Below are 27001 nucleotides of genomic sequence, written 5' to 3' on the forward strand. Positions count from 1 at the left end.
AATAAAAAAAAATATCTGATTGCAGATATTACCCTACATAAAACTATCTTGCCCTTATCCGTATGGAATCTGCCTTCATTCAGCTCAATAATGCTTCACTCTTTGCAACATGTTTCCAACCAACCAATCATTCTTTTTTTCTTTCTTGTATGGTCCATAGTTGCAGCTGCGAAAGCATCCTGTTCTGTGAAAGATAACTTTATTAAATATAATAAGGTTATAAAAATAGAGCAAAAGCAGCTAATGCAAAAAGACAGGAGGAAAGGAGGGGCAGGTGGCTTAGAGCAGAGATGAAAACTTCTAATGTGGTTTTCCTGAGAAGTCTTGCTCAGAAACAGCTGCAGAATCTGACAGTATCCTTCAGGGCAGTTTCAGAGAACCAGTTTCCTGTTTCCCAGACATCTGTATCACATTGTACCAATCAAATGCAAAACTAGGCATTTAAACTATCATTTGACATCAAAATATCAGGCTTCCCCTGCCCACATGCTAAATTTGCACCATGTTTTTTTTATCAAAGATCATTTATTGTTCATTTCCATATATACATTGTTTACTCTCATTTTTATTTCTCCTCAAAGTAAAGCATCAACTACATGAAAAGATGAATCAGTCCAAATGGTTTATCACAACTGGGCCAGGCTAAGGGTAAGAGCTGATAATTTCCTCTTGTGCTCAGAAAGAGACCATGAACCCAACCCAACTTTTCCAAAATCTCTGTCCACTGGCACTCACTTCCTCAGTTTAGTCAGTCAGAGCCCTCTTTATGTGTCTGAACATGAGTTTCCCTTGCTGCATTCTTTCCTAGTTATTGCTTGCAGGTATTTCAGTCGAACGGCAGGAAGCTCTTCATAAAGGTCAAACCCCAGTGGGTTCTCTTTATTTACCCACTTGTAATAGAGAAGATGTTTCTTTAATCCCTGAAAGAAATGATAGACAATTAAGGTTGTATGGAAAAGAGAAACCACTTCCCCAGTAACATCTAACATAACCTCAAAACTTCAATTAGGAGAAAAGGTGAAATATGTAGGACGTGCTTCGTTGTTGTATCCAGTTCATACAATCCATACATTTGGCCATGGAAAAATCTGCTGCTTACGAGTTCTACATTACCAGCAATACTGAGCTGTGGATAATTTTGCTATAGGTACAACTATTGGTTCTCCATTAGACAATTGTACTAACATGATATTATTGATGATTAAAAATGAATTAAGTTCTATGTATATTTTATATTAGTACTCCTTTTCTCCCATTGCAATTAGTCGATTTATTCTTCCACTGAAGTTATGGATCAATTGGGGGTTTGAGTAAACAAAGAGTGACACATAAAAATAAACGGCTCTGTCCTTGGCTGTAAGAATGTTTAGGAGGGCTTCTCTCATTCTGTAGCCCCAGTTCCTCTAAGAGTATTTCCCAGATAAATTATTTAACAAGGCCCCCATCCCAATCTGTAGTTATACATCCCACGAAGATTTGTTTTGAAGTTGGCAATCTGACGTAAGATTTTACTTGGCAATACTGGAGTTGTAAAACTGATGCAAATAACTACCTCATTTTTTAAGACCCAGGTCTTCTGTAACATGTTTCTTCGAGCAACGTCTTTCTCCTGAAACAACATATAGAAGACATTAAATTTCAGATATTTTTGGTTTCTTTCTGAAGCGAAAGGACTCTTCAGAGGTCTCAAAGAATTAAAACAGTTTGAAGAGTTGACATTTCTAGATGCTGTGTATTAGCCCTTTTATTTTCCAAATGAAGAGACTAGAAGTATTAAAAAAAGAAGCAACTTGCTTCTGGGCTGTTCTTTCTAGATTAGCCTCTTAATATGTTGACTTTCTGTCAAGCATCCCTAACAACTGAGCCAACAGTCTACAATCACCAATCTATTCACTTCATATGTACTTGATGTTACAAAGTCCAGACAATTTGTATTGTGGCATGGCAAAGAAAATCATACAGGAAATTGGTATCCTCTGCAACAACCAAAAGTGAGGCAAAGAATGTTAGACGTTTCTAGCTTGCATGAGTATGTAAGTTTTTGTTATGCAATTAGGATGCTACCTGAGGATAATGGATCTTGTATTGTGGCTTGTATTACTGAATGGCACTAAGAAATAAAAAGGAAGAAAAAGCCATACAAAATTTTCTTGGTGGAAAGGTTCTCTTTATTATGATTAATTCCCTTCTTTCACTAAATTGTAGCATATTAATGAAAGCAAAATTCATTTACTGATTTATAGTTTGAACTGTAAATATCTTTGAAGATAAAAATTAGACCAATTACAAATGGCAGAAGGAAAATCTAATCTGCACTTATATAAAGAACTAGTTTATCTGGGCAGCAAATATCAATTTATGGAACTGCTTCAACAGAAGACCCTATAATGATACCACAAACTATTTGTTACATTTATAATCCAAATGGTAAATCCAGGTTTGAATACACCTATATGGAACACTCCAACTGCAAGTGTTCCTACACCATTGCTAAAACAAGATGAGTGTATGCAATTGGCTAATTAATCTGTTCTCAGCCAAGCTGTGAAAAGTTACCACATACCTGTGGGACGTTTTCCTGGGAGAAAATGAAAGTGTTGACATGAGCCACTGCAACCACATAAAGTACAGGACACCAGTGCTGTTGCAGGGTTCCTGTGACCAGGGCATGGAAGTATTGATTTAAGAGGTTGAGATTGTCTTCAGGAGGAGAAAGGTATCGCTCAAGGGGCAAAGGGAACTGCAAGGGAATCAAGAAAGCAACATGTCTTTTTAAATACCAGTCTTGTCCAAGCGCGCCCACACACACACAAATCTTAACTTAATCCATAGTAATTAGAGGAGCAGATAAGAATAACCCAGAATGGAAAATATCCAGTGGTACTTGAAAGACAGAAGTGTCAATTCTGTCCTAGGTTAAAAATTAAGAATTGATTGTGATTCCAATCCTTGTATGTTCCATGCTACACAATGGCATAAGAAACAAATTGCATCGTTCTTGTTAATTGTTCTGCCTATTCTTCCCTTTGCTGCTCTATTCTCTACATTAACAAACTGTTCTCTGTCTCAGAGCTGTTAAGAGATTTATGAGAGATTTATTTCTAACTGACTGGGGGAGGGGTCCACAACCATTCCTCCTTGTATCTCCAAGCTTTCCAGTTCCCTGATATCCAGGCCAACCCTCAAATGATTTCACTCAAAATGGAAAAGTTGCAGGAATAATTAGATTAGATACAAAGAGATCAGTCCAAATTACATTAAAGCCCTGAGTCAAATTTAGCAAATACATCAAGTTTAGAGCCTATACATATGGAGATCAATCATAGGGCATATAATAAAACAAACAGCTGCTCCATTCATTTTTCTTTCTTCATATTCGATACAGAAACTGAGGACATTCTACAGGTAGTCCTCGACTTACAACAATTCATTTAGTGACCGTTCGAAGTTACAGCAGCAATGAAAAAAAAGTGACTTATGACCATTGTTCCCACTTATGACCATTGCAGCATCCTCATGGTCACGTGATTTACATTTGGACGCGTGACAACTGATTCATATTTATGACGGTTGCAGTGTCTTGGGATCACGTGATCATTGATGCGAACTTCCGACAAGCAAAGTCAATGGGGAAACAGATTCACCTAACAACTGGGTTACTAATTCAACAATTGCAGTGATTCACTTAACAAATGTGGCAAGAAAAGTCATTAAATGGAGCAAAACTCACTTGACAAATTCCTTACTTAGCAACATAAAATTCAATTGTGTTTATAAGTAGAGGACAACCTGTAATTGCTTAAGACTTAAACCCAGCCATACCAGACCTATAGTTGTTGTAAAAATATTAAGCTCTTCCTAATTTTGCAAGCTGCTTCCATTTCACTGCATGTTCCCTTTCTCTCCATCAAACCCTTAACATTTTTATTTGGGGGAAGTGAACACCCGAAGTGCCCCTGGAACATTAATTACTTTAAAATCTATTTGTTGCAAGATTATATTTCCTATGCCTGTACTTGGAGCACATACTGTACCTTCTTCATTTGCATTTTCTCTCTGCTATGAAATAAATCTCTATGAGGGCATCAAAGGACTTGGCATTCTGCACACAAATGGAATTGTCACCAAGACCTTAAATCTTTGGGTAGAATATACAAAGAAAATTCTTAATTCCCTTTAAGAAGTTCAAGCATCCATTTAGTTCTGAACAGCTGGTAGTCCTCAACTTACAACAGTTCATTTACTGATCATTCGAGGTTACAACAGCACTGAAAAAAGTGACTTACAACCATTTTTCATACTTATGACTATTGCAACACCCCCGTGGTCACCTGATTTAAAATTCAGATGCTTGTCAACGGATTCATATTTCTGACAGTGGTTGCAGTGTGTCCTGGGGTCACATGATCCCCTTCTGTGACTTTCTGATAAGCAAAGTCAATGGGGAAGCCAGATTCACCTAACAACCGTGTTACTAACTTAACAACTGCAGTGATTCGCTTAACAGCTGTGGCAAGAAAGGTCATAAAATGGGACAAAGCTCACTTAACAAATGCCTCACTTAGCAACCTAGATTTTGACCTCCACTGTGGTCGTAGGTTGAGGATTACCTGCACAGTGGCTGAGTGATCTGCTCTCCAGCATCCATTGTGAGACATACCTGTTGGAGTGGAACTCCCAGAGCTCTTAAGGTGTTTACATGCTCTCCAAAGACAGCCATCTTTAGCTGACTGCTGAAATGCCTCTGCAAAGGAAGAAGCACAAAGACTCCAAAGAGAGGATCTCCAAAGGAAACACTTTCGAACTGTTCCAACAAGCTTATATAAAGGTCATGGAAAGAAGCTAAGCCGGGGAGAGGAGCGTCCAAATTCAAGGACTCAAACCCTTTGGACTGGCAGTAAAGGGAGAGCAGAGCTGCTGTATAGCAATGCACGGGGCCTTCCAGAAATAAGTCACTGCCTGTGAGGAACACACACATAAGCCTCGCAAGCTTAGCTGCAATTGGGATACCCTGAAGGATTTGGGGCCTCCAGGTCTCCAATAGCAGGATCCACTGCAGATTCCGAGTCACGACATTCACAAGGTCCAGAGGAAGAGGGCTCTCTGTGGCCCACTGTGTTCCCGCCCCAGTCGCTTTGTTATAGAGGCTGATAAGAGGAAGGAATAACCAATCCGAAGGCAGGATAGGCCCTTTGACCTCAGGAAGCAGCATGGATCGGACAAGATGTGTTCGGCCTTGGTAAACATTTCTAGAATGAATAAGAGCTGGTTCCAAGTAGGCGAAATGAAAGAGAAAACAAGACTGTATCAGTGGAAGCTGTCGGTAAGCGTCTTCCAGTAAAGCACCATAACTAGGGAGTGAAGAAATGGGAGCTGTTAAGCTTAGCTGTAATGGCTTTGGCTTTGAATCCAAGTGCAGAAGATCTGAGAAGTCAGCAGCTTCTGGTCCTCCCACCTTGCCTTCACTGAAAAAAAGACGGGGAGAGAACAGATGATAAACACAGAGGGTTTTTACTATATTCAAATATGCTCTATTTTAATCAACCGCACTATTACTGTATTTACAAACAAATGCCACTCTTCAGATAACATTGCTAATAAGGCAACTGCTTTTTTCCCCAAAAGTGGCTTAACAGATACTATGCTATAAGAAGGAAGAAGGAATGTTTTTCCTCAAGATATTTTCCTGTGAAATATGGAGGATTAGCTAAAAGCACAAAAACGAAAGCAGGCTGCTATAAATGCACATTGTGCTCGCCAAGAGCAAAGAAACCCAGCTTGGCATCCCTACACACTTCTCTGAGAATACAGGAATGAAAATAGCAAAATGACAGGGAAAGAAACATCAAGGCCTGATGTGCTACTACACATACAAAAGGAGGAAGCAGCAGAGTTAGAGGAGCTAGCTGTGTTTGTTTGATCTGGTAATATGGGGAAAAGACAGGAGGACAGGCAGTAAAGCAAAGGAATTGTGGAGGGGGGGGCAGTAAGGTTAGAGAAGCACCAGGGATAAGAAAAACAGGTTAGGGTTAGGAGGAAAAATCGACAGCAGCAACAGAAGTTGGATCCTATTGAGTATGGAGGTGGACCTTGTTATTCAGAGTTCTGCCATTTATGGATTCATTTGTCTGAATATATATAACTGAACTTGAAACCCATGGCAAGCAGTATTGGCGGGTTTTGACGAGTTCCACCATTTTACACATGCCCAAACATAGAGAAGCTGGTGTGATATACTCTGCAGATCTGGAGTCCTCTTACCTTATGTGGTCATTCTTTGAGTAAGCCCATAGACAGGCGTTCTACCCCCACTTTGACAATTATCCAAGGTCTGTAAGGTTCTCGCCTTCTATGGATCTCCTGTTCCTGCACGCTATAGTATGTCCAGTGACAGAATGATAAAACGTTTATTGGGGAGTTCTGCTGACGAAAGTGGCAAATGTACCAAACAAAAAGAGGCTGACCTTAAGCAAGAAGGTGAAACAGCTGGTTTGCTATGTGGTTTGCTATATGCACACGGCATTTCTTTCATGGGGCTATTTATTATTTATTTATGAAATTTATATAGCCATCCATCTCGCTAAAGGCAACACTGATAAATAAATCAGCCAATATGAAACAAATAAGGATATCAGTGAGTCATTGTTCATGTCATAAGGAAAAGATAAACATTTACTCAGTGTGGTCTCTGGCACATCTCAGAAACTCAAGGTGGCATTTCATCCATGCAATCCTCACTTGGAATGGACAGGAAAGACCATCACTCTATGGACAGAGGACCAAGCCCAGAACAACATGCCACTCAGCAGACCAGAAATCCATGAAAAAGCATTGTGGCTGTACAGAGAATTAGTAATGGAAAATGCTGAGTGATGCTTCCAGGCAAGGAAAGGCTGGCTTGAAAAATTCATTACACCCCCATAATGCAAACTGAAAAACCACATAAGTGGATCACGATGTAATACAAAGATATCCAGTCCATCAGAGTTCTACCGGCTGATTAATTATGTAAAATACAGGCCAGAGCAAATCTTCAATGCAATGAGACCAGCCTGTTCTGGTAATAGATGCGCTTTTACTCTTTCATCAGCAAATCAAAAGAAGCATTCCCGGTTTCAAGAACTACATAATAATATCCAGACTGACAAAAGTTCAGGAGACTATTAGAGAAACAGCTGGGTGTAAGATTCTCTGTTAGCAGTGAAACGACTCATCTATAGAACAGGTATTAGAATGATTATTTTTTTTTTTTTTAAGTCTTCATTCTAATGTATCTGGGGATATAATACCTATAAAGGAACAATTGCTCAAATTGCTGGGTGGAAACCCATCCCATCTACTTCCATAAATCTTGCTACGGTGGTGAGTAGTACGGTAGTTTTGTGAGACTCACATTTGGTAAGAATTACTTTCAGTAGCACCATGCGATCCAGTATATGCTTCTGAATTCAAATGTCTTGAAAAGAATAAAAACTAAATTTGTGTATTCTATAGAATCAGAAGGCAAAGGATACATTCCAGGGGTGAAATGCTCCCGGTCTGGACTGGATCACCCGATCCGGTAGCAATGGAGGCGGGTGGTTCGGAGAACTGGTAGCAAAAATCCTGCCCCACCCCCATTGCCCAGCTGAGCCACGCAATCATCAGAGGCTTTTTTTTTATTTTTAAAAGCATTTTTTTCTACAACCTCTTTGGCTGAAAAAATGCTTTTAAAAGTAAAAAAAAAAGCCTCTGATGATCACGCGGCTCAGCTGGGATCATCAGAGGGTTTTAGAAGCATTTTTTCTACAACCTCTTCGGCCGAAGAGGTTATAGAAAAAATGTTTTTAAAGGGAAAAAAAGCCTCTGCCGATCAGGCAAGTCAGCTGGGATTGTCAAGAGGCTTTAAAAGCATTTTTTTCACAACCTCTTCAGCCGAAGAGGTTGTAGAAAAAATGGTTTTAAAAGTTAAATAAATAAATAAATAAAATTGGCCACGCCCACTCAGTCATATTCAACACCTCCCCCCCAGCAAGCCACGCCCACAGAACCGGTAGTAACAAATTTTACATTTCACCACTGATACATTCTCTGACTACTATCAGCAATTATTTCCCGGATGAGATGCAGAAACATCATGCCTTCAAGATCCCTGGTCTTTATGTAGTGTTGAGATTCTCAATCATCCAGGTCATGGATATCCCAAAGGTGCTTTTTCCAAAAGACATTTTCTTGGGGTTGTTGTTTTTTTTTTAAACAATCTTTCGCTTGTCACCCAAGAAGCTTCTTCAGTTCTGAGTACAACTTTTCAAAGAAAAAAAACCTGAGAAAGTCCAGCTGTTTTTTGGAAAAAGCACCTTTGGGACCTGGCCTTTACTGTCCTCTGCTCCTTGTCAATACCCTTGGCCATCTTAGAGATCACTTTTTTGACACCCAACACCCCCTTCTTGATTTAACTAATGGACCGACATCTGGTAGCTACTTTCAATTCCTACTACATGTATCATCAGGGCTACCAGGATGTTGATTGTCATGGAAAGCTATTCCTCTTTTTCAATTACCAATTGCCGGAGAAGCCACAGCATTGAAAACTGCACTGAAAACATCGATATCCCTTGCAGGTCTAGACAGACTACACAAGGAATGACTCAAGGAAGTCAACTCTTCATTTGTTGCAAATGAATTATGGAACACTGTCAACTTTGCACGTATATTAGTGAAGGCCTTGAAAATAGAGTTCTATAAAATGCAGGAGCTTCTCCAATTCTATCAGGAGGAGGTCACAGTTCTCCTTATCTAGACAGCTTCCTGGAGCAAAATATCAGAAAAAATATGTTTTATCAGTTCCCTATCCCAAAAATCTTCTCTCAGATCTCATGGGTGCAGAGTGGTTTGAGAGGTCAACTGTTGGAGCCTGATTTCCCTGATGTACTGCAGCATTGTTCAAGAGGCAGCTGGGAGCTGCTCTGCAACCCAGTAAGGATACTTTCAAGGCTCTGCAGAGCAAGGCAAAGCAAAGCATCACAGCCAGCTATACTTTGGAAATGTAGCTACACCCACCACAGCTGAGTCACCGTCAGAAAGTGACACCTATACTTGGAGGAGGAGGAGGAGGAGTGCACCACTGCTTCCCTATTTTGATTTTTGTCGCAGACCAGGGAATAAAAGAACTTCACATTTTTCTGGCTTGCTTGCTTTTGATTTTTCTATAGGCTAGAGACTGTAGGAAATTATTCTTTCTACTTTGAATTAAAAGAGTTTTTTTTAAAAAAAATGAAAGAGAAGGAGATACAGCAGGTGGCCAAGGTACAGTACAGTACACATTACTCATTTTTCTTTTTATTTATATATTAGGTGATCCCACCCACTACCACCCCGTTTTCCGATGCTCCAAAAGCACTCCCTTTTCTCACTCCCAAAGGCTTTATATATTTTATCTGCAGTTGAACTCTGGACTGTAGTCCCTGCGAGTAACAAGGTCCATATGTGGATAGAAGCTTACTGTCAATAAGATAAGAAAGGCCGAAAAAGGAGAAGCACATGAAGAATTCAAATGTGCCTATGTTTTATGCTCATGCAGGCACTCCATTATTTAGGTCAGAGCATCTTAAAACAATGCACAGACTGTGTGGAAGAGAGAGGTAGAAGAACTAAACGGAATGTCAGCAAAGATATAAAGAACACCATATAATTTGATGGCATGTCCGATTTATTTTTACCACCTTCCATAATACACCTACTTCCCCTGAACATGCATCTCCCATTTAAAGTACTGCAATGCACAGCCACTGCAAGATCAATGCAAATTATATAAGCTCAAGACACACTAACGGTTGTTAAGCCTGAAAAGAATAAAGGCAAATCTGAGAAGATTGAAGCATAGAACAGTAAGTTCTATGGACTAAATTAAAATTCAGAAATCATCCAGTGGCCCCTCAAAATAGTTTTGCCTTCAAAACAAAGAAGGGCTATATACAGAATCACTGAATATTAATTGGAAGAGATGACCAAATGTATTATTCAAAAAAGGAATTCTTGTCCAAAATATATTATAGTATCAACTACAGAAGAAAGAGAGAAAATTATCAGAGACGGGTAATGACATCACAACTGCAGGTACCAGATGCAGTAAGGACAGACAGGCAACCAGAGAGACAGACAGATCTACCAGCACACTGATACAGTAATGAGCAAGCCCTTTAAGGGCTATTTGAAATTTCAATATTCGGGGGGAGGGGGGGAAGCTGAATTTAAAATCCATAGATGGACCTGAAGATGATTTGTTAAAGTCTGAAAAGGTGAGAAAAATGAAGACAATAAAGAAAGAACACAACAGTGAGAACAAAGTGTATAGCCTTTTTTTCTGTATAGTTTTTTGTAGAAAGTACATCTTACAATCAACTTTGTCTTTCTCTAATAAACCTAATATAACTTGGCAAGGCCAATTTATTTGTAGAACCTCTTGTATAATAGTTGCTTCAAATTTTAGGCTTCATTATTAGCATTTTAAAAGGTGTTATTAGTACTTTTAATATGGAAGTCTGGGCCTCTTTTTTTAACTTTAAGAAAGCGTATTTTCTTAGCCAAGACCATTTCTTTGATACGAGATAACTTGCTTTTTCAGCATCTACACAATAGAGAGCACATTCTGAAAGTCCTTGAACACGTTTGCAACTTGCAAGAAAGATACAGTCCTAGTTGGGAAAGGGTAATGTAATCCACAAATTTACTACTTCTTGAATGTTATTTAGAATCAATGTTTGCTATTTTTCAAGACTCACATGTAATCAAAGTATTTTATTGTTTGATCATTTGCTTACTATGTCACATGTAATGAATATATGTATCATTTGTTTCTATACCCTATAAAATCCCCCCCCCCCATAAATGCTTTTTGCTTTCCCTGAATTACTGGTGATTCGTATTTTCAGGAGGCAAAGAAACCCCTTTGCAAAGGTAAAAGGTGTTTCCTTTCCCAAATTCGGGGAATAGTTTTTAGCACCATACACATTTGGGGTGCCTGAGTTTTGAGGCAACACATCCACTTTCCATAAACATGGATGTCCAATTTAAAGCATCACAAACTAAGTCGCTGAGAAATCTATCTTCTATCAATTTGCCTAATATTTTTAAAATCCATCCCATCTTCAGCAAATGAAAGTGAGAACTTTCCAGTACAGATTTGTGGCGGGCAATTATTCCACCCTGCTTGATTCAAATATGGATCACCAGTGACAAGGACTATTCAAAAAAATGTAAAAATGGCTTCTAAAGAATGAAATGTAAAGTGATGGGTTTTTTGGCTGTTTTTCGGGCTGTTTTCAGGCTGGTTTTGGCCGTTTTTCAGACCAAAAAAGGCCCAGAAAACAGCCTGAAAACAGCCTAAAATGGCCCAAAAAACAGCCTGAAAACAGCTCAAAAAACAGTTCAGAAAATGGCCACAAAACAGCCTGGTTTTGTCCATTTTCTGGCACTCCAGCCCCCACAAAGACCATCAATTTTGCCAATTCATTTTTAAAATACTAAGACTTTAGAGAGAAAATGTACTTTTAAATGTATCATCATAATCCATAAAAAAATGAATGTAGTTGAACAACCGTTGTGGCGCAGTGGTTAGAATGCAGTATTGCAGACTAACTGTGCCCAGTGCCAGGGGTTTGATCCTGACCAACTCAAGGTAGACTCAGCCGTCCATCTTTCCGAGGTCAGTAAAATGAGGACCAAGATTGTTGGGGGCAATATCTGAAATTTGTAAACTTCTCAGAGAGGGCAGTAAAGAACTATGAAGAGGTATATAAGTCTAAGTGCTATTGCTACATAATCTTACATACATGCATACACATACATATATAAGCCTAAGAGGAGGTGAAGAAAAGGAGAATAAAACTTACGGAATCAGTTGTGGATTAAAAGCAAAGCCCCTGAGTAGCTCATGAGCCAGGTACTCACTACCTGGCAACAAGCAACTTAACAACACCATGGCAACAGAGTGATGGAGTGAAGCATGTTGGTTGCAATCTGGACAAGCATCTGCCTGCATAGGAAGCAAAACAACAACAACAACAAAGGTGAAAGTGTTGTTATCACTGACACAGAAGGAAATATGATAGCATGAGACATAGTCCCAATAATGGCTTGTTTTTATTTGCCGCAAATAAATCACGTTGTGGAAAGAAAGATAACTCTTCCCTAGTTCATGTCCAAGCCCAAAAAGAAGATGCTACATGACATTTGTGGAGAAACAAGTATTTCTTTATTAAAAGCGTGCAAACACAGCAAATAAACAGGATTTGGCAGTGGCCATATGAGACACTGCCAAATATCCTCTTTGCATTTCAATTTGTATCTCTTTAGCATGCACATAATGACTAAGCATGTACTTAATTTAAGAATATCTTTGCCTTCTTTCTAGTGGACTACTTGCTTCTCTGTCTTATATCTGCTCTAGACTTTTCCAGCCTCGTTCAAATGGTGCTTGTACTCCTTTTGTTCTAAAATGGCGTTACTTTTGCTAAATGCTCTAACAATCTGTTTGCTTCTAATACTTCTACGCTGTCCTCAAATCAACCCAATGTAGTATAACTTTGTCTTTAACTTGGCAAGGAATAAAACAAAAACAGAGACTTGGGTTTGTCAGACTTCCAGATTTGTCAGCCATTAGCATATAGCTCACCCACACTTTTTCATCCTACAGTACAGTTATTGAATTCACTGCACCAGGCTCCCAAAGTTTTTGAAATGGAATGCATTTCAAAGGAGGAAAAAAAAACACTAAATGCTTCCAGAATCACGAAGATTAAGAGGGTTCCATGCCGTGTTCATTTCTCACAATTCAGAATGGTAGAACATAAGATTTCATATCTTCTTTATTTTTATTTCTTAAAAAAAAAAAAAAAAAAGGAAAAGAACAAGAGGCAACAGGCAAGAGGCTGGAGAATGAAATGATCCAGCCAGCTCCAAAAGTCACATTCAAGCCATCTTGCCCCCATCCCACCCCACCCCCTACATTCTTCTATCTTCTCCTCTGCACTTCTATAATTAACAGTTAAAAATAATGTAACAGAGGAAGTAGTGCCTGGCCAATATAATTGTTCTGCCCAAGCTACGGACCCCAAAGAACGCAGCACACACAAAGTCCGTTCAAACCTTGGTTTACTAAATGAATCAGTCCTTTACAACAATGAAATCAAATCAAATAAAATAAATAAAATAAATGGCTGTTAATTAACTGCATTAACAGCCACCAAGAATTCAAAGAATAATAACTGAAAGCTTACTGTGGTTGGCAGAATGACCAGAAGCAATTTGCAGGAAGCTGATAAGATAAGCAAGACAAGACATGAAGGTATGTGAACGAAGTTGTTCCCTGCAAATTGCTTCAGTCGGCGTTCCTCCTTAAATAGGCTAAGGGAGTGGCCAATTAGCCCCAAGCCTTACTCTCGAGGAGACCTCCTCCTGAGGAGCCACTCCTGCCTTTTGGCAGCTCTGCGCGCCCGTGCATCGAGAAGAGGCTCCTCCTCTTCGTCCTCTTCACTTAAGGGAGCTTCTGGAGGTTCTAAAGTCCCTGGCTGAATCCCTGCCTCTGGCACCACATCTTTTCCAGCCTCCTCATTGTCCGACTCGAGTGCCAGCTGCACAGGCTGCTGGCGCAGCACCACACCAGCCTCCTCGCTATCTGAATCAGCTACTAGCTGCACAGGCCATGTACGGGCCACAACAATAATTTTAATGAGCATATTATTTAATCCAGTACAGAAAATACCCAAGGAAAAACATTTGATCATATATAGGCCAATGTAAGAAAAAGGAATCGAGGAAAAATTGATGAGTAAATTTGGCCAGTCAGTTTACATTCATTATCCTAATTCTGACCCTGGTATCTAGTGACACCATAAACAGTGGAACTCAAAGTTAGAAAGTACTATACAATGTACCGTACTTTATGAGTGCTGGAATTCATACATTCTTTGGTTAAGTCTTAAGACAAATTTAAAACTGAGACGTGATAGCACACATATACATGTGAGCTGCATTCACTACCAACTCCTATAAGGTACTGCCCATTCTTCTTAAAGTGCCTTTTTAATACAACATTCACAGCAAGCTGAATTGACCCTGAGTGGTGAAGAGCCACACGGGAACCAGTGGCCCAAGATACTGTATTATTTATATACACTGACCCTATCTCAAAGATAATATGGATAGCATACTGATCTAGTAGGAAGTGATCTATAAGAAAGTCACCCAGAAGGGTTTATCAAGGTGACTTTCTTATTGATATACATTGTGGTGCTGTTTCTCTTCAATGCACCTCAGCAGGCAGCTAACATTTTACTAGGAGCTCTGCATCCACTGTAGCTCAGTATTTCTTAGCCTTGGCATCTTTAAGATGTATGAATTTCAAGTGGCTGGGGAATACTGGGAGTTGAAGTCCACACATCTGAACACGACTAAAGTTGAGAAACACTGTTCTACTTGTTTGAATGCTTAATAAATGTATGTTGTATATTAAAAGTGATTTGGTTGATTTAAGTGGTTCAGGTTTTTGGCCACAACAGATAGAAAAGCTGTAATGAAGACACTAAACAGACATCTCAGATATGTATGTATGAGTACCGTATTTTTCGGAGTATAAGACGCACCGGAGTATAAGTGTACCTACCTTTTTTGGTGAGGAAAAGAAGAAAAAGAAATCTCCCTCTGCCTCTGCGCAATTTTGCCTCGTTCCAGCAAACAGCAAACAGCCTGCTTTACTTTCATTTTCGTTTTCAGCATAGCTTGATTAGCACAAGGGGGGAAAAAAATCTGCTCCAGCAATTTACCTCTTTGCAGCAAGCAGCAGAGCCCTGTGCAAAACAGCTGAGAGCAAATCAGCTGAGAGCCGGGAGGCCGATCCAATCAACTTGTGCTAATTAGGTTATGCTGAAGCTGAAAGGAGCTGTTTTTTCTTGCTGTTTGCTTGCAAGGAGGTAACTGCTGTGAGGCAGAGCCAAAGAGTGGAGGCCAGTGGGTGGGCGGGGCTACATTCAGTGTATAAGACGCACCTAAATTTTCACCCCCTAAAAGGTGAAAAATACAGTATATCTATAAATCTATAAATCCAAAAAATACAATATATCTATAAATCTATCCCACACATACATGCATCAATTGAAAAAACTCAGATATACAGCATTATTTACTATGATTTCAAGAGAAAACAATATTAATTTCATGTTATCTGGTTACATTTTATCAAACATGAGACACAAACCACTTGATTAGAAAGATATAAAAAGATAATATATAAATTGTTCTATTCTCTTTGGCTCAAGTAGACCTGCAAAGCAATTTACTTTACAAGACCTATCAGCAAAATGTATTCATGATTTTATTGTAGGAATTCTAAACAACATTTACAATCTTTTAATTCTATTTTTGCTTTAAGGGTTTAAGGGGGAAAAACTTTTTGCTTTAAAGGATGATTTATAGATAAATTCATTTAAGACTTTAAGGAAACAGAAGTTCCAGAGAAGCTTGAGTGTGTACTCAAAAGCTTGTCTAGAAACTGGTAAGCTGATGGTTTAAGTAAAACACACAAGGGATTTTTAAATACATAGCAAATGGTCACAAGCAATCCAGAATAATAGCTGATGCAAAGAACTTACCATTTTCTGAGCAAGTGAAAGTACAACATATTGTAAAAGGTATTCATGATGCAACAACCAAGCGGAGGAAGGAGTTAAAGAAAGAGGAACAATTGTACAACACTGAAGCAGGTAATCCTTCAGACTCTTCATCTCTAAAATAGAAACATACTGGACAAAACAACAAAGAGATGCATTTGAGGTGATTATCAAATACCTGAACTAGAGACACTAAATTTCTGGAGTTAGTACCTCCTGCCATACAGAAATGGCATTGGTACATCCACCAGCCAGGTAATACAGAGCAATTTCTCTTAATTTGGGACCATTTATAATTACTTTCTAGAAACAAATTGTGTATTTTGTATATTTCCTCCTTATATACATTTAATATCAAAGCTTTGATTTGGTTCTTGGCTTGCTTTACTAAAATTTAACTCAAGATACCTGAGCCCAAACAATCAATTATTGATATATTTCCTTTTAATACACCAGTACATTGGGGACATCAATGTTTTGAGTTTATGAATATTGACTCTTCGAAAAACCTAAGTCCACTCAATGTAGCTACGGGAAAAAGCTTAACTAAATTCGTAACTCTTGAATATAGAATGTAAATGTTGAACCTCAGCCATTGCTCATTAGTGTGAACCCAAGAGGAAAATAGGAAATTTTGTGTGTGTGTGTGTGTGTGTGTGTGTGTAAACCTGACAAATGCCAATGTCTTGGCTTTTTTTGAGTTGAAGAAGACAAAGACAATCCCCTTAGCTTTAATGGCAGTGAATGACATGAATGACATGAACTATATAACTATATATATATATATGTATGTATGTAATAATAAAATAATATATCGTGTGTGTGTGTGTGTATGTGTGTGTATAAATATATACATACATACATACATACACATGCCCATGCATCATTAAAAGTGATCCCAAAACGTCAGTACTTACTCGGTTAACCAGGCCTTTATGTACGTGGAGGATACTGTTCACAAGGACGAGGAAAGCAGTAAGAAAGGGAAACGGTGATTTAGAGCCTGCTAAACTCACTGAAGTCTTATTTCTACTGCAGTTCAGAGAAACAATGCTGGGAACAGATTCTGGTCCTGAGGAACAGGATAGTGGGTTGCATAAAGTAGAGCATGGTCTATATAGGGGAAAAAAAACAGAAGAAATGTGAATTATAGTGTACCCTAATGAGTAGACAACCTAGTGCTATCTAGATTTTTGGGAGTACAATTCTCCAGTCAGCATGGTTCACAGTTAAGAATGACAGAACAGAGAAACTCATCTGGGCAGTACCAATTTATCTAGTCTATCCCACAAATTGGTTCTACTGAGGAAAAAATGCCACCCTGCTTTTTTTAAAAAAAAAAATCCATGTAATCAGCAAAATTCTCCATCCTTTTGCTTTCCAAATACATAGAACTCCTCTATTATAAAATCTTGCTTGGAACTAAAATTAATACTCAAGAGGGTACACATTAGTTAAGCCTTCAATAAACCACCCTCAATGAAACAACATATAGTTGTACATAAAGATAGGAATGAGTGTAAATTTAAGCTGCAACTCAATAGGATTTCCATTCAAGGAAACACACAAATGGATGTGGAGTTTTATCCTAATCGCATATGTTTTTTTCTGAAGTCACAGCACACTGTAATGTCTGTAATGATCCAATATTTCAGACATGCTGGCCTATGACAGCAATTTATCCAAGAAGAGCTCACCTGAGCATTTCCCAAAGGGTCTGCATGGCTGGCTGGCTGAGGAGAGGCAACAGCACTCGGATTGTCAGGTGCTCCACTTCTTCTATGCAATCAACCGGGTTTACTACTGGCTATAGAGATAATGGGAAGAAAGAAATCATTATGATTTTCTCAGCATGAATAATGTTTCCAAACACGTTTGCGACTGGATGTTTTAAGAGGAGGGCAGGCTTCACTTAAATGCCCACTGAGCTACAGGTTGACTAATTACACAGAAAGCTACTCATTGAAAACATGAAAGCCAATGAAGCCTGTTCCAAAGTTACTCTAAATCAGTCTTCAACTGATTATGGGTGTATTGGGAATACAACTTTCTGAATTTCCAACCAGCAAAGGAACTTGCAAGCCAGATCACAAGCTCCTGAGAAAAGACAGATAGGGTTTTCCTGAGAGATCTGCAGAAGAGGGAAAAGGGGGGGAATTCATTTGACACCGAAGGGCCAGATTAGTTCTAATTTCAGATATAAATTCCTGCACTGAGCTCGGACTAAAAGATACTTTCACCCTGAGTTTTAAATGGGCAAAGGCACCGTTTCGCATCTAATCTAGTTTTCCAGGCAACTTTCAGATCTCTATTCAGAGGTGTCTGCACTTTGGGAGTTCTCCAAAAATCACAGCCTCTGCTTGAGCTTTTACAGAGTAATATCTGGTACACTTATAGCATTATTTGGGGTTTAGGAAGCTCCATGTGTGATCAGTCATGCCCTACTCATATCCTGATTAAATTACTGTATCTAACCTCAATACACTCCACATGGGTCTGTCCTTGAAGATCATCTGGAAGCTAGAGAATGAGGCACTGGAGGCAATGACAGATGGACCCCACTATATTTGGATGACCCCTTTGCTTTGGGAGCTCTACTGATTGCCATTGGTTGTCACCTTTGAGGCCTGCATGGCTCTGTCTGGTTATTTGAGAGAGACTGCTTCTTCTGGCATTCATCTACCTGTCTAATCAGATCTCATAGAGTTAACTATTCCCATGCTCCACCCCTGCAAGACTGAAAGGACCTTAGAAGCACAAGAGGAGGGGTTTTCTAATATACAGCTGAGGTCTGCAGCATGCATGCCTGGCATAGAGATTTGGGGGGAGGGGTGTTCATTCATTTATTTGGTGGTGGGAAGGGTTAAATCGATTATTGTTAGTTGCCTAGAGTGGGCATAGAGTGAGCAGCATAAAAGCATAACTAAGAAAGAAAATAAATAGCAAAGCAGATCTATCAAGCCTTAACTTTACTCGTTGCTATTTCTTTGATATTTTAGCCAGACTGATGCACCTCCTTCCTCCAGATGGAAGGAGAATCATGGAGCAAAAGGAACCCCAAAGACAACTGCAGACACGGAACTTCATTCCCTGAATTCTTACCTGTTGACTACAGTGTCTGTAATACATCCCCATATAAATGACATAGGCTGTAGTAAGAGATTGCAATGCTTGCCATCTCTCCATGTGGCTTATCTCTTTAAAACAATTCTTCATGTTGGTTTCAATGACAGGCCTGAAACCTGCCACCTGACTCCAGGTGATGGGTGGGGGTGGAATTTGATCACCCTCTTCTGGGCTACTCCTGTAACATTACACAAACATGAAATAAAGACAATAATATGAGAACTGCTAATGCTCATTACTTACTTACTTACTTACTTACTTACTTACTTAACTGTTAATGCTCATTACTCTCCTCCAATACGACCAGAGAAAAGTACCTAGGAACCCAAACAAGGGCATGAAGTTGTTTAATTTGCTGGCCATTTTTACCATGGAAAAGGCTTGGAAAACTATTTTTTGAAAAGTTTTTCTTTCAAGATGTTTTGCTTCTTATCCAAGAAGCTTCTCTGGATGGTGGGGAATGGAAGGATTTATACTCCTTGCAGTCAGCTGGTCATTTGCATTCTTTTAGCGAGTCATTAAAGCCACCTTGAGGTTTATCTGTGTCCTCAGGCTCATCTGTGTGGTGCAAATGGGTGTGGAGTCTTCTTGGAACTGTTGAAAGGACTGTGTTGTGGACTGGAGATAGATGATGTGGTATCCCTCCCCCTCTGTTGAGAGAGGGCTGTTCAATTTTTCCACACTCAAGTGACCCTGATGACACAGATAAACCTCCAGGTGGCCTTAACAGCGTGCTAAAAAATGCAAATGACCAGCTGTCTGCAAGGACAATAAATCCTTCCATTCCCCACCATCCAGTCAGAGCTGAAGAAGCTTTTTGGTTGAGAAGAGAAACGTCTTCAAAGAAAAACCAGAAAGTCCAGTTGCCTCTTGAAAAAGCACCTTCAGGACAACCATGACCTGGATGACTGAGAACCTCCATAGATATTTTTTTGAAAGTTCATATATAACAAAGCTTAATTACATTTTATTTCAAGATTAATTAAATTTAATTCCATTAATTTAATTAACAGGATGAAACAACAATTTGGTGTTTTAATCAATACTTTTAACTAAATCAATTTCTTACCCCAAGCTTATGCCTGGAAGAATAAATGGAAAGAACATGAATGTCAGAATATCCAATTTTGCACAAAAATAGAAAATTATTTCTTGAGATTCCTGAATCCCCAATATGGGCCCTGTAATGCCAACAAGCTTGTGGGCACTTCACATTGTTTGCATTCACTTTCCTGATAAGCAGCCAACAGTGGTATTATCTAGATTTTCAGAGATAATAGTTTCCACAGTAAAAGAGAGGCTGGAACTGTGGCCTGTCAATATCAGATGCTACATTAGCACAACAGAAGGAATTTGAAGAACTATCAGAGACACCTCTGTGAAACAGGAACTGGAATAGCAGCAATGGCTAGTCCCTAAAATAGACAAAAATGGTCTGTTGAATATGCTGTTAAGTTTAATATGAGCTGGCAGGCCTGAATTGCACTGGGTAATGTTGGCACTTCTGAAGAATATTGTTTCAAAGGACCAAAGAAATGGGTTAAAGACAGGAAGAAATATTAACTAACAGAGGGTATGGTTGGGCTATCCATAGGGGACAGAAAATCCTATTTTCTAAGCCTCTGTAGGTTTATCAGCATCCAGAAATAAAAGGTTAGTTAGGTAGGAAACTCACTAATCTCTATAAACCCTAGAATTAGGAAAGCAGTACAGTTTAAAACAGAAGTTGCATATATGTTAAGGCCTGTATCATTATCCACACATATATAGTAGTAGAGTTGTCAACAATGGTTAAGAAAAGTTACAAGGGGTTGTGTTATCAATGAAGCCCTTGGGATGAACAAAGGAGAAACCACTGATAATGGAATATAAAAATCCTTCATGTTCAGTCATGTTTGACTCATCTCCGTTTCTTAGCTGAGAGAGCCAGTGTTGTCCAAAGTTATTTCTGTGATTATGCAGCCAGCATGACTATACACTGAGGCATGGAGTGCTGTTACCTTCCCACCAAAGTGGGACCTATTTATCTACTTGCATTTGCATGTTTTCTGATGGGCAAGAGCTGGGGAAAGAAACTGGAATCATCTCCGTTGTGCGGCACCCTGGTCATGAACCCAGGCTGTCAGCTTTCCAGCTGACAAGTACAGCGTCTTTAATTGCTGAGCCATCACGCCCCCAGTGGAATATAGCTGATTCTAAACTGTCATGCAAAGCTTGGCTGAAACTTAACACTTCTTTCACTGTTTATCAGAAATGTGAATTTAAAAAAGACATACTTGGATGCTTTTGAATTGTCTAATTTTCTGAACCCACAAAAGCACTCCACAATAGCTTCTTATTAATATAACATAACGATAATGTTCAATAGAATTCTGCCATTATCTAAAAATGGAGGTTTTTGTATAGATCTATTGTAATATACTATGTATGGGGGGGAGGTATCCTTGTTGTGCGTTTGGGGGTGTAGGTTTGAGTTGAGAGAAATTTTTTTCTTTCCTTTTTGTGTACCACAGCAATATTTTTTCTCAAAAAAGGAAAAGAAAAAAATACAGAAAATATATTACCATGGTTATAGAAAATATTTCAAAATATAGTATTATATCTTGATCACACACAGTAATCATGATCCTTCTTTCCTTTTCATCAATAGCCAGCTCAAAGGAAAAGAGACTCCATAAAATTTAAAATAATGTTAAATCACGATTTAAATCACTAGTCAGTAAGGCTTGATTTAAATCATAGTTTTCTACATAAAGACTAATTCTTGCTGGTATAACTTTAATATGCAAGTAGATGAAGATTTTTAGAATAACAACTTTTCATATTAGTTTTTTTATCCCCCGTTTAATAGGTTAATCATTCAAAAAATCATTCAAAAAATCATTCAAAAAATCATTCAAAAAATCATTCAAAAAATCATTCAAAAAATCATTCTGATTTTTTTGATTTTTTTAAAAAAATCATTGATTTTTATCCACCCTGCTTTCAAGATTTTGAAATTATATTTCAAAACAAATATAATTACACTATAATGCAACTTAAATATCCATCAATTGATAAGCATCTGTGATGTCTATGGAGATTCTCAGTCATCCAGGTCATGGCTGTCCCAAAGGTGCTTTTTCAAGAGGAAACTGGACTTTCTGGTTTTTCTTTGAAGACCTTTCTCTTCTCATCCAAGAAGCTTCTCTTCTTCAGCTCTTCAGCTCTGAAGAAGCTTCTTGGATAAGAAGCAAAACATCTTTTTTAAAAAAACCCAGAAAGTCCAGTTGCCTCTTGAAAAAGCATATTTGGGACAAGCATCAGTAGGGTTTTTACTGCAATTAGGCAAGTTGTTCAGGGTTCATGGAATAAAGATCATAAAAAAAAAACAGAACAGAATAAAATAAAAACCGGGAAAGGTGAAAGGCCACAAGAATAATCCTCTTGATTTGTATGAACCAATTACGGTATATCAACAGGCTCTAAGAAATGATTCACAAATCAGCGGCTACTTTCATATATCACTGTATTTGTGTGGTTTGGTTTAGTGTGATCTGTGAAAGCAGCCACTGTACTTGTAAACAAGGATTTGCAACTTCAAATGCTGAGTACAGCCATAACTGCCATGATTAAACCAATATGACTTAACATAGAATTGAAGGCTTTTCCTGTTTCAACCCATGCAGTCATCAGCCGGTTGTTCATATAGAATAAATCATCAGATGTCATAATGAAGTTACAAGTTAACTTAGGAACATATTCATTCTGCAATAGCATTTTGTCCTGTTGCTGGACACATCAATCAATAACCTCTAGCAAATGATGGAAACTAGTGTTCTTACACTATTCTTGCAAGATTTTATCTTACAATGTTATCTGAATCCCTTGGCAATTCATTTTTATTTATTGTATTTTAAAACAACCCCAGGCTTGCCCAAGCCATGTTGTTTCAATAGATCCTTCACTAAGCTGCTACTTATAACTTCCTGTACAATTATGCTTTCTTTCATTAGATGGTCTAATTGCTGTTCAGTCAGCTGGGTATTTACTCTCTCTCAGCTGATTAGCTTTTCAATCAAATTCACTGTCAACCTCAATTTCTACAGCAATCATAAACATTGACATTTAATGGCCTCAGTAATGAAACCCCAGAGGAAAACTTATTATCAATTATTCAATAAGATTAATATTTACTTGCACTCACCCTAAAGGGAAGTGAAGAAATTAATAGAAAGGAAAATGTACAAAATAAAAGAGCAAGGGCAAAAAATATATATGGCAGCTGCAGTAATAGGAATCCTATCTAAAGGGCAATTATGCAACAGAATTGATAAACTGAGTTTTTTAAAGCAGTAGTTTTGCATGATATCAACCAAAATGATTTAATTTTATCTTTATTCCAATGAAGAAAATCACTACCTCCAGTAAACAGATTAACAAGATTCAGAGCAGGAAGGATAAAGAAGAATGTACAGCAAAATTAAGATTTACATATGGCATGTAACAAAAATTTAAACGCTGACAAGGAAAACGATGGTATTCTGAATTCTTAAAAGCAGCACTATCAAGTTGATACTCAGAAAGCTTTTCAAAACTAAGGAAGAATAAAAGCACATACAGTAAATTGCATTCTCTTTCTTGTTCAGATACCTCTCAGCAAGATTTGATCTGCTCAATTATTTTCATTGTAGTTTGCCAAATAAACATAACAAGTTAAGACTTCCAAAAATGAGGCGGTCCATTTCCAAATGTTTACTGAACTACCACACACAGTTTGACAAGCACTACATGCTGGGGAAACTCCTCCAAATTCCCTTCATCTCTTCCCAGTCCCACCTGCTTCTGAGTTTTTTATTGTTCAAGTTGTTCATTCTTGGAAAGTTAGACCACATGGAATCAGTTTGACCGAAAATATTTATGTTCTTACAGCATCTGCAACTGGTCACAGCTAATTTTAGTGGAAGGGAAGCTGTGGAAAGAAGTAACTTTAATGGAAGAAGAACAAGAGATTTGAAAGAATGCTGTGAAATCACATAGTGATTTCTCTCCCTTCCTCAGTCAATTTAAAGCAGATTCAAATCTGGTCAACAATCCAAGTGCCATTAGAAATGATACATTCACCATCTTGAATCCCATGAGGAAAAAATAGACTTCTCCCACTTTTTTCTTTGTTTCTTAGAAATAATTTGCCCAATTCTTTGTTTGATGTTTATTTGATCTATTTTCCCTCACTTTTCTCTTTATCTTTTTCCAAGTCAAACTTGATTCCTGATGGACAAATGGACAAATCCAAGCAGTTTTCTAGGCAACATGGAAATCTATGGAGATTCTCAATCATTCAGGTCATGGTTGTCCCAAAGTTGCTTTGTCAAAAGACAAATGGACTTTGTTTTTCCTTGAAGATGTTTAGTGTCTTATCCAAGAAGTGAACTTGGATGAAACATCTTCAAGTAAAAACAAAGAAAATCCAGTTGCCTTTTGACAAAGCAAAAGGGACATAGAAATGTGGCTTTCCACTGATTTCTCTCTAGGACTGAGACAGAGTAAATGTCATTAATTTCTGTACTCTAAATCAGGTTTCCTTATTTCCTGTATTCCTAGTACAGTACCCTAACTGCTAAATCAAACTGGGTTTCATCTACTATTACCAGTATATTTAATATTATTACTATTGCTGTTGTTATTATGGTTTCAAAATAGGGTGGATCTGATTTAAATCAAATCAATTTAAATAATTGCTTGATTAAAAAGGCTTGATTTAAATCAACTTGATTTAAATAGTAATTTTTAAAGAGCAACTATCATCTCTGTCCCACAACCGCTCCTCCTCTGACCCGCTGTTGACTCATCAACAGTCCCATTCACTTTAATGGGATGTCTGGTGATGTGGCAGTGACACAACAAGGTGACGGACGTGGCAGACAGCAGGTGAGTGGATACCGCTAATAGGCACTGCCATGATGGATCTGAAATGACAGGTGCTCGTTAAATGTTAAGGACTCACTTTTGCTGGTAGCTTGAATCTTTAATATTATTATTTGCAAACAAAATGAAGGTTTCCTATTTAGCTTGCAGAGTTTGGATTCATTGAATGAGTTAACCAAAAATGTAAATATTGCAGAATATACAGCCTCATGCTACATAACTAAAAAAAAAAATAACTAAGCTCCCTTTCATGCTGAATGAACTAAATTATTAATGTATCTTAAATAGAAAATTATCTTTAAATAAATTTTTACTCCAAAAGCATTTTATTAAAATAAATTTAATACAAATAAAAAAAAACAATTTGAATCAAAACAAATCTGATTTTTTTTATTTAAAAAAAAATCATCAATTTTTATCCACCCTGTTTTAAAATATAATACAAGACATTTTTTCAATGCAAACCCACTATAAGAATATTTTGCTTCTGGATATTCAGAGAAATGCTGCAGGAGAGTCTTTGTAGGGGGGTGGGAAGGAGACAAACCACTAGCAGGACAAAATGACTATACCTGCTAAGCTGGGCTTGCAATTCCATTCGGCAACTAGCTGTCTGAGTCACTTGTGTAAGCAAAGTGACAACAGCTGCAGCTCGCTGGATAGAAAGCTCAATCAAGGTGTTATCTTCTTGGAAACTGCTGGTCAGTTGGGATAGGGATGAAACTATCCTCATTAGCACAGGATAAAGATCTCTGTAAATTGCAATAAAATGAGATGTTACAAAATTGTGCTGGTGTAGTTATTTTTTTTTAAAAAAAAATCTCACTGAAGTCAAAATCCAGTTACAAGACATTTATAGCAATGTGCAAAATATTTTGAATTCAAAATTCCATTTTGAGTTCAAAACAGATGTTCTATGCTCTGGTTTCTCTTCAGATCATATAAAGCAGCTGTTTCAGTAGTGTTCTAATATTGTTCTATAAGTATTCTGAAATTAAAGGATTCCTATTTTGAGATTGAACGGAAGTTATTTTGGGTTTGAGACACTTCCAGAATGGTCAGAAAACTTCCAAAAGAAAGAGAAAAAGGAAATATTAATATTTTAAGAAATCAACTAAGATTCCAAACAAGTGTATCATTCCTAACTGGTTGCTATTTTAAACAAAATAATCACTTATTTGGAGTTCAGCTCTTTCCATATAGATCAATACTGTATTTTGTATCAGTTATGTTTTACTCCATCTTATCTTTTACCCACTTGGTTGGAAATCACCCTGGGAAAACAGGAGACACTTCCCTCCTAATAAATAAGTTCCAGTTCCCAAAGTTAAAATACAAATATTTCTACAACCATCCTAATTAGTAACACTGATACATACAGCACCTCTAGGAAAGAATATAATTGACAAGGAAACTTCCCTATAATTTAATGAACAATCCCTCTCCTGCCAGTGAACTGACTTCTGTTTTGCTTATTCTGTTTTATTCAACCAAGTTATTCTAATTTATTTAGCCTTTGTTTAGAAGAATATACAGATAAACCATATTTGGTAAATTAAATGCCACCGGGTTATGGTTTTTCTGTATGATATTTAATAACTTAATTTCTACAAGAGAAACTTGCATTTTTGAACTCAATTACAGCAGCAGTTTATCCAAGCTATTTCATCATCTGTCTGCTAAGGCCAATTTCCATCTACTGTAGCATATAGGTGAGAAAAGGAATAGTAAATGAACCAAGGAGTATATTGTAACATCTATGAAAGGCAAGGAAAACTTCCAAATAACTCAGAAGCTTTGATACTCTTTGGAAGTGAAAAGAAATGAAATTTGAAGTGCAAACAACCAGTCAAAGCCATACCGATAGAGATCACATGCCTGACCATAACCAGTGGCCACAGCCCACAAGCGGAATGCTTCTGTGCTTATATTTATGGCTTCCTCTATCCTTAGAGAAAGGTCTTCGGGATCTTCAGCTATAAACCGGCTCAGCCGACTCTTCATCTCAAATTTGTTTAGCTGTAAACAACAACCAAATGCAAGTAAGATTCAGGACTTATAACGGGGTACAGTGAGAAGAGAATGCATACTGATACCGAGCAGAATATAATAATTCTGGTATCTCATTTAAAGGCTTTAAAGGGAATCAGATAAATTCATGGAAATTGGATCTGTGAATCACTATCAGGCATGGCAACTTAAATGGAACCATACAAACTGAAATAAAATGCTCCTGAATATTAATTAATGGTGGATAAGCCAAAGAAAAGGATTATTGCCTTCCTGATATGCTTATCAGTTTTCTCCATGTGAATGGGGGACCA

The 27001-nt window shown here is 37.9% G+C and overlaps 1 protein-coding gene across 1 annotated transcript in view; it reads right to left on the minus strand.

The window, feature by feature from the left end:
* Positions 1–505: 505 nt before the first annotated feature.
* The window catches only part of RPAP1 (RNA polymerase II associated protein 1), a 62151-nt gene continuing 35655 nt past the window's right edge, over positions 506–27001 (minus strand). The window contains exons 15-25 of the mRNA XM_034417803.2: positions 26539–26696; positions 25250–25429; positions 18747–18948; positions 17342–17451; positions 16562–16757; positions 15627–15776; positions 11871–12013; positions 4661–5465; positions 2564–2740; positions 1553–1609; positions 506–920 (exon numbers count right to left, since the gene is read on the minus strand). Coding sequence (XP_034273694.2) covers positions 765–920; positions 1553–1609; positions 2564–2740; positions 4661–5465; positions 11871–12013; positions 15627–15776; positions 16562–16757; positions 17342–17451; positions 18747–18948; positions 25250–25429; positions 26539–26696 — 2334 coding nt within the window. The 3' untranslated portion in view covers positions 506–764. The remainder of the gene's footprint in view (positions 921–1552; positions 1610–2563; positions 2741–4660; positions 5466–11870; positions 12014–15626; positions 15777–16561; positions 16758–17341; positions 17452–18746; positions 18949–25249; positions 25430–26538; positions 26697–27001) is intronic.

This window comes from Pantherophis guttatus, chromosome 1, assembly GCF_059756535.1.
Source record: "Pantherophis guttatus breed Tessera chromosome 1, ASM5975653v1, whole genome shotgun sequence".
NCBI classification, from domain to species: Eukaryota; Metazoa; Chordata; class Lepidosauria; order Squamata; family Colubridae; genus Pantherophis; species Pantherophis guttatus.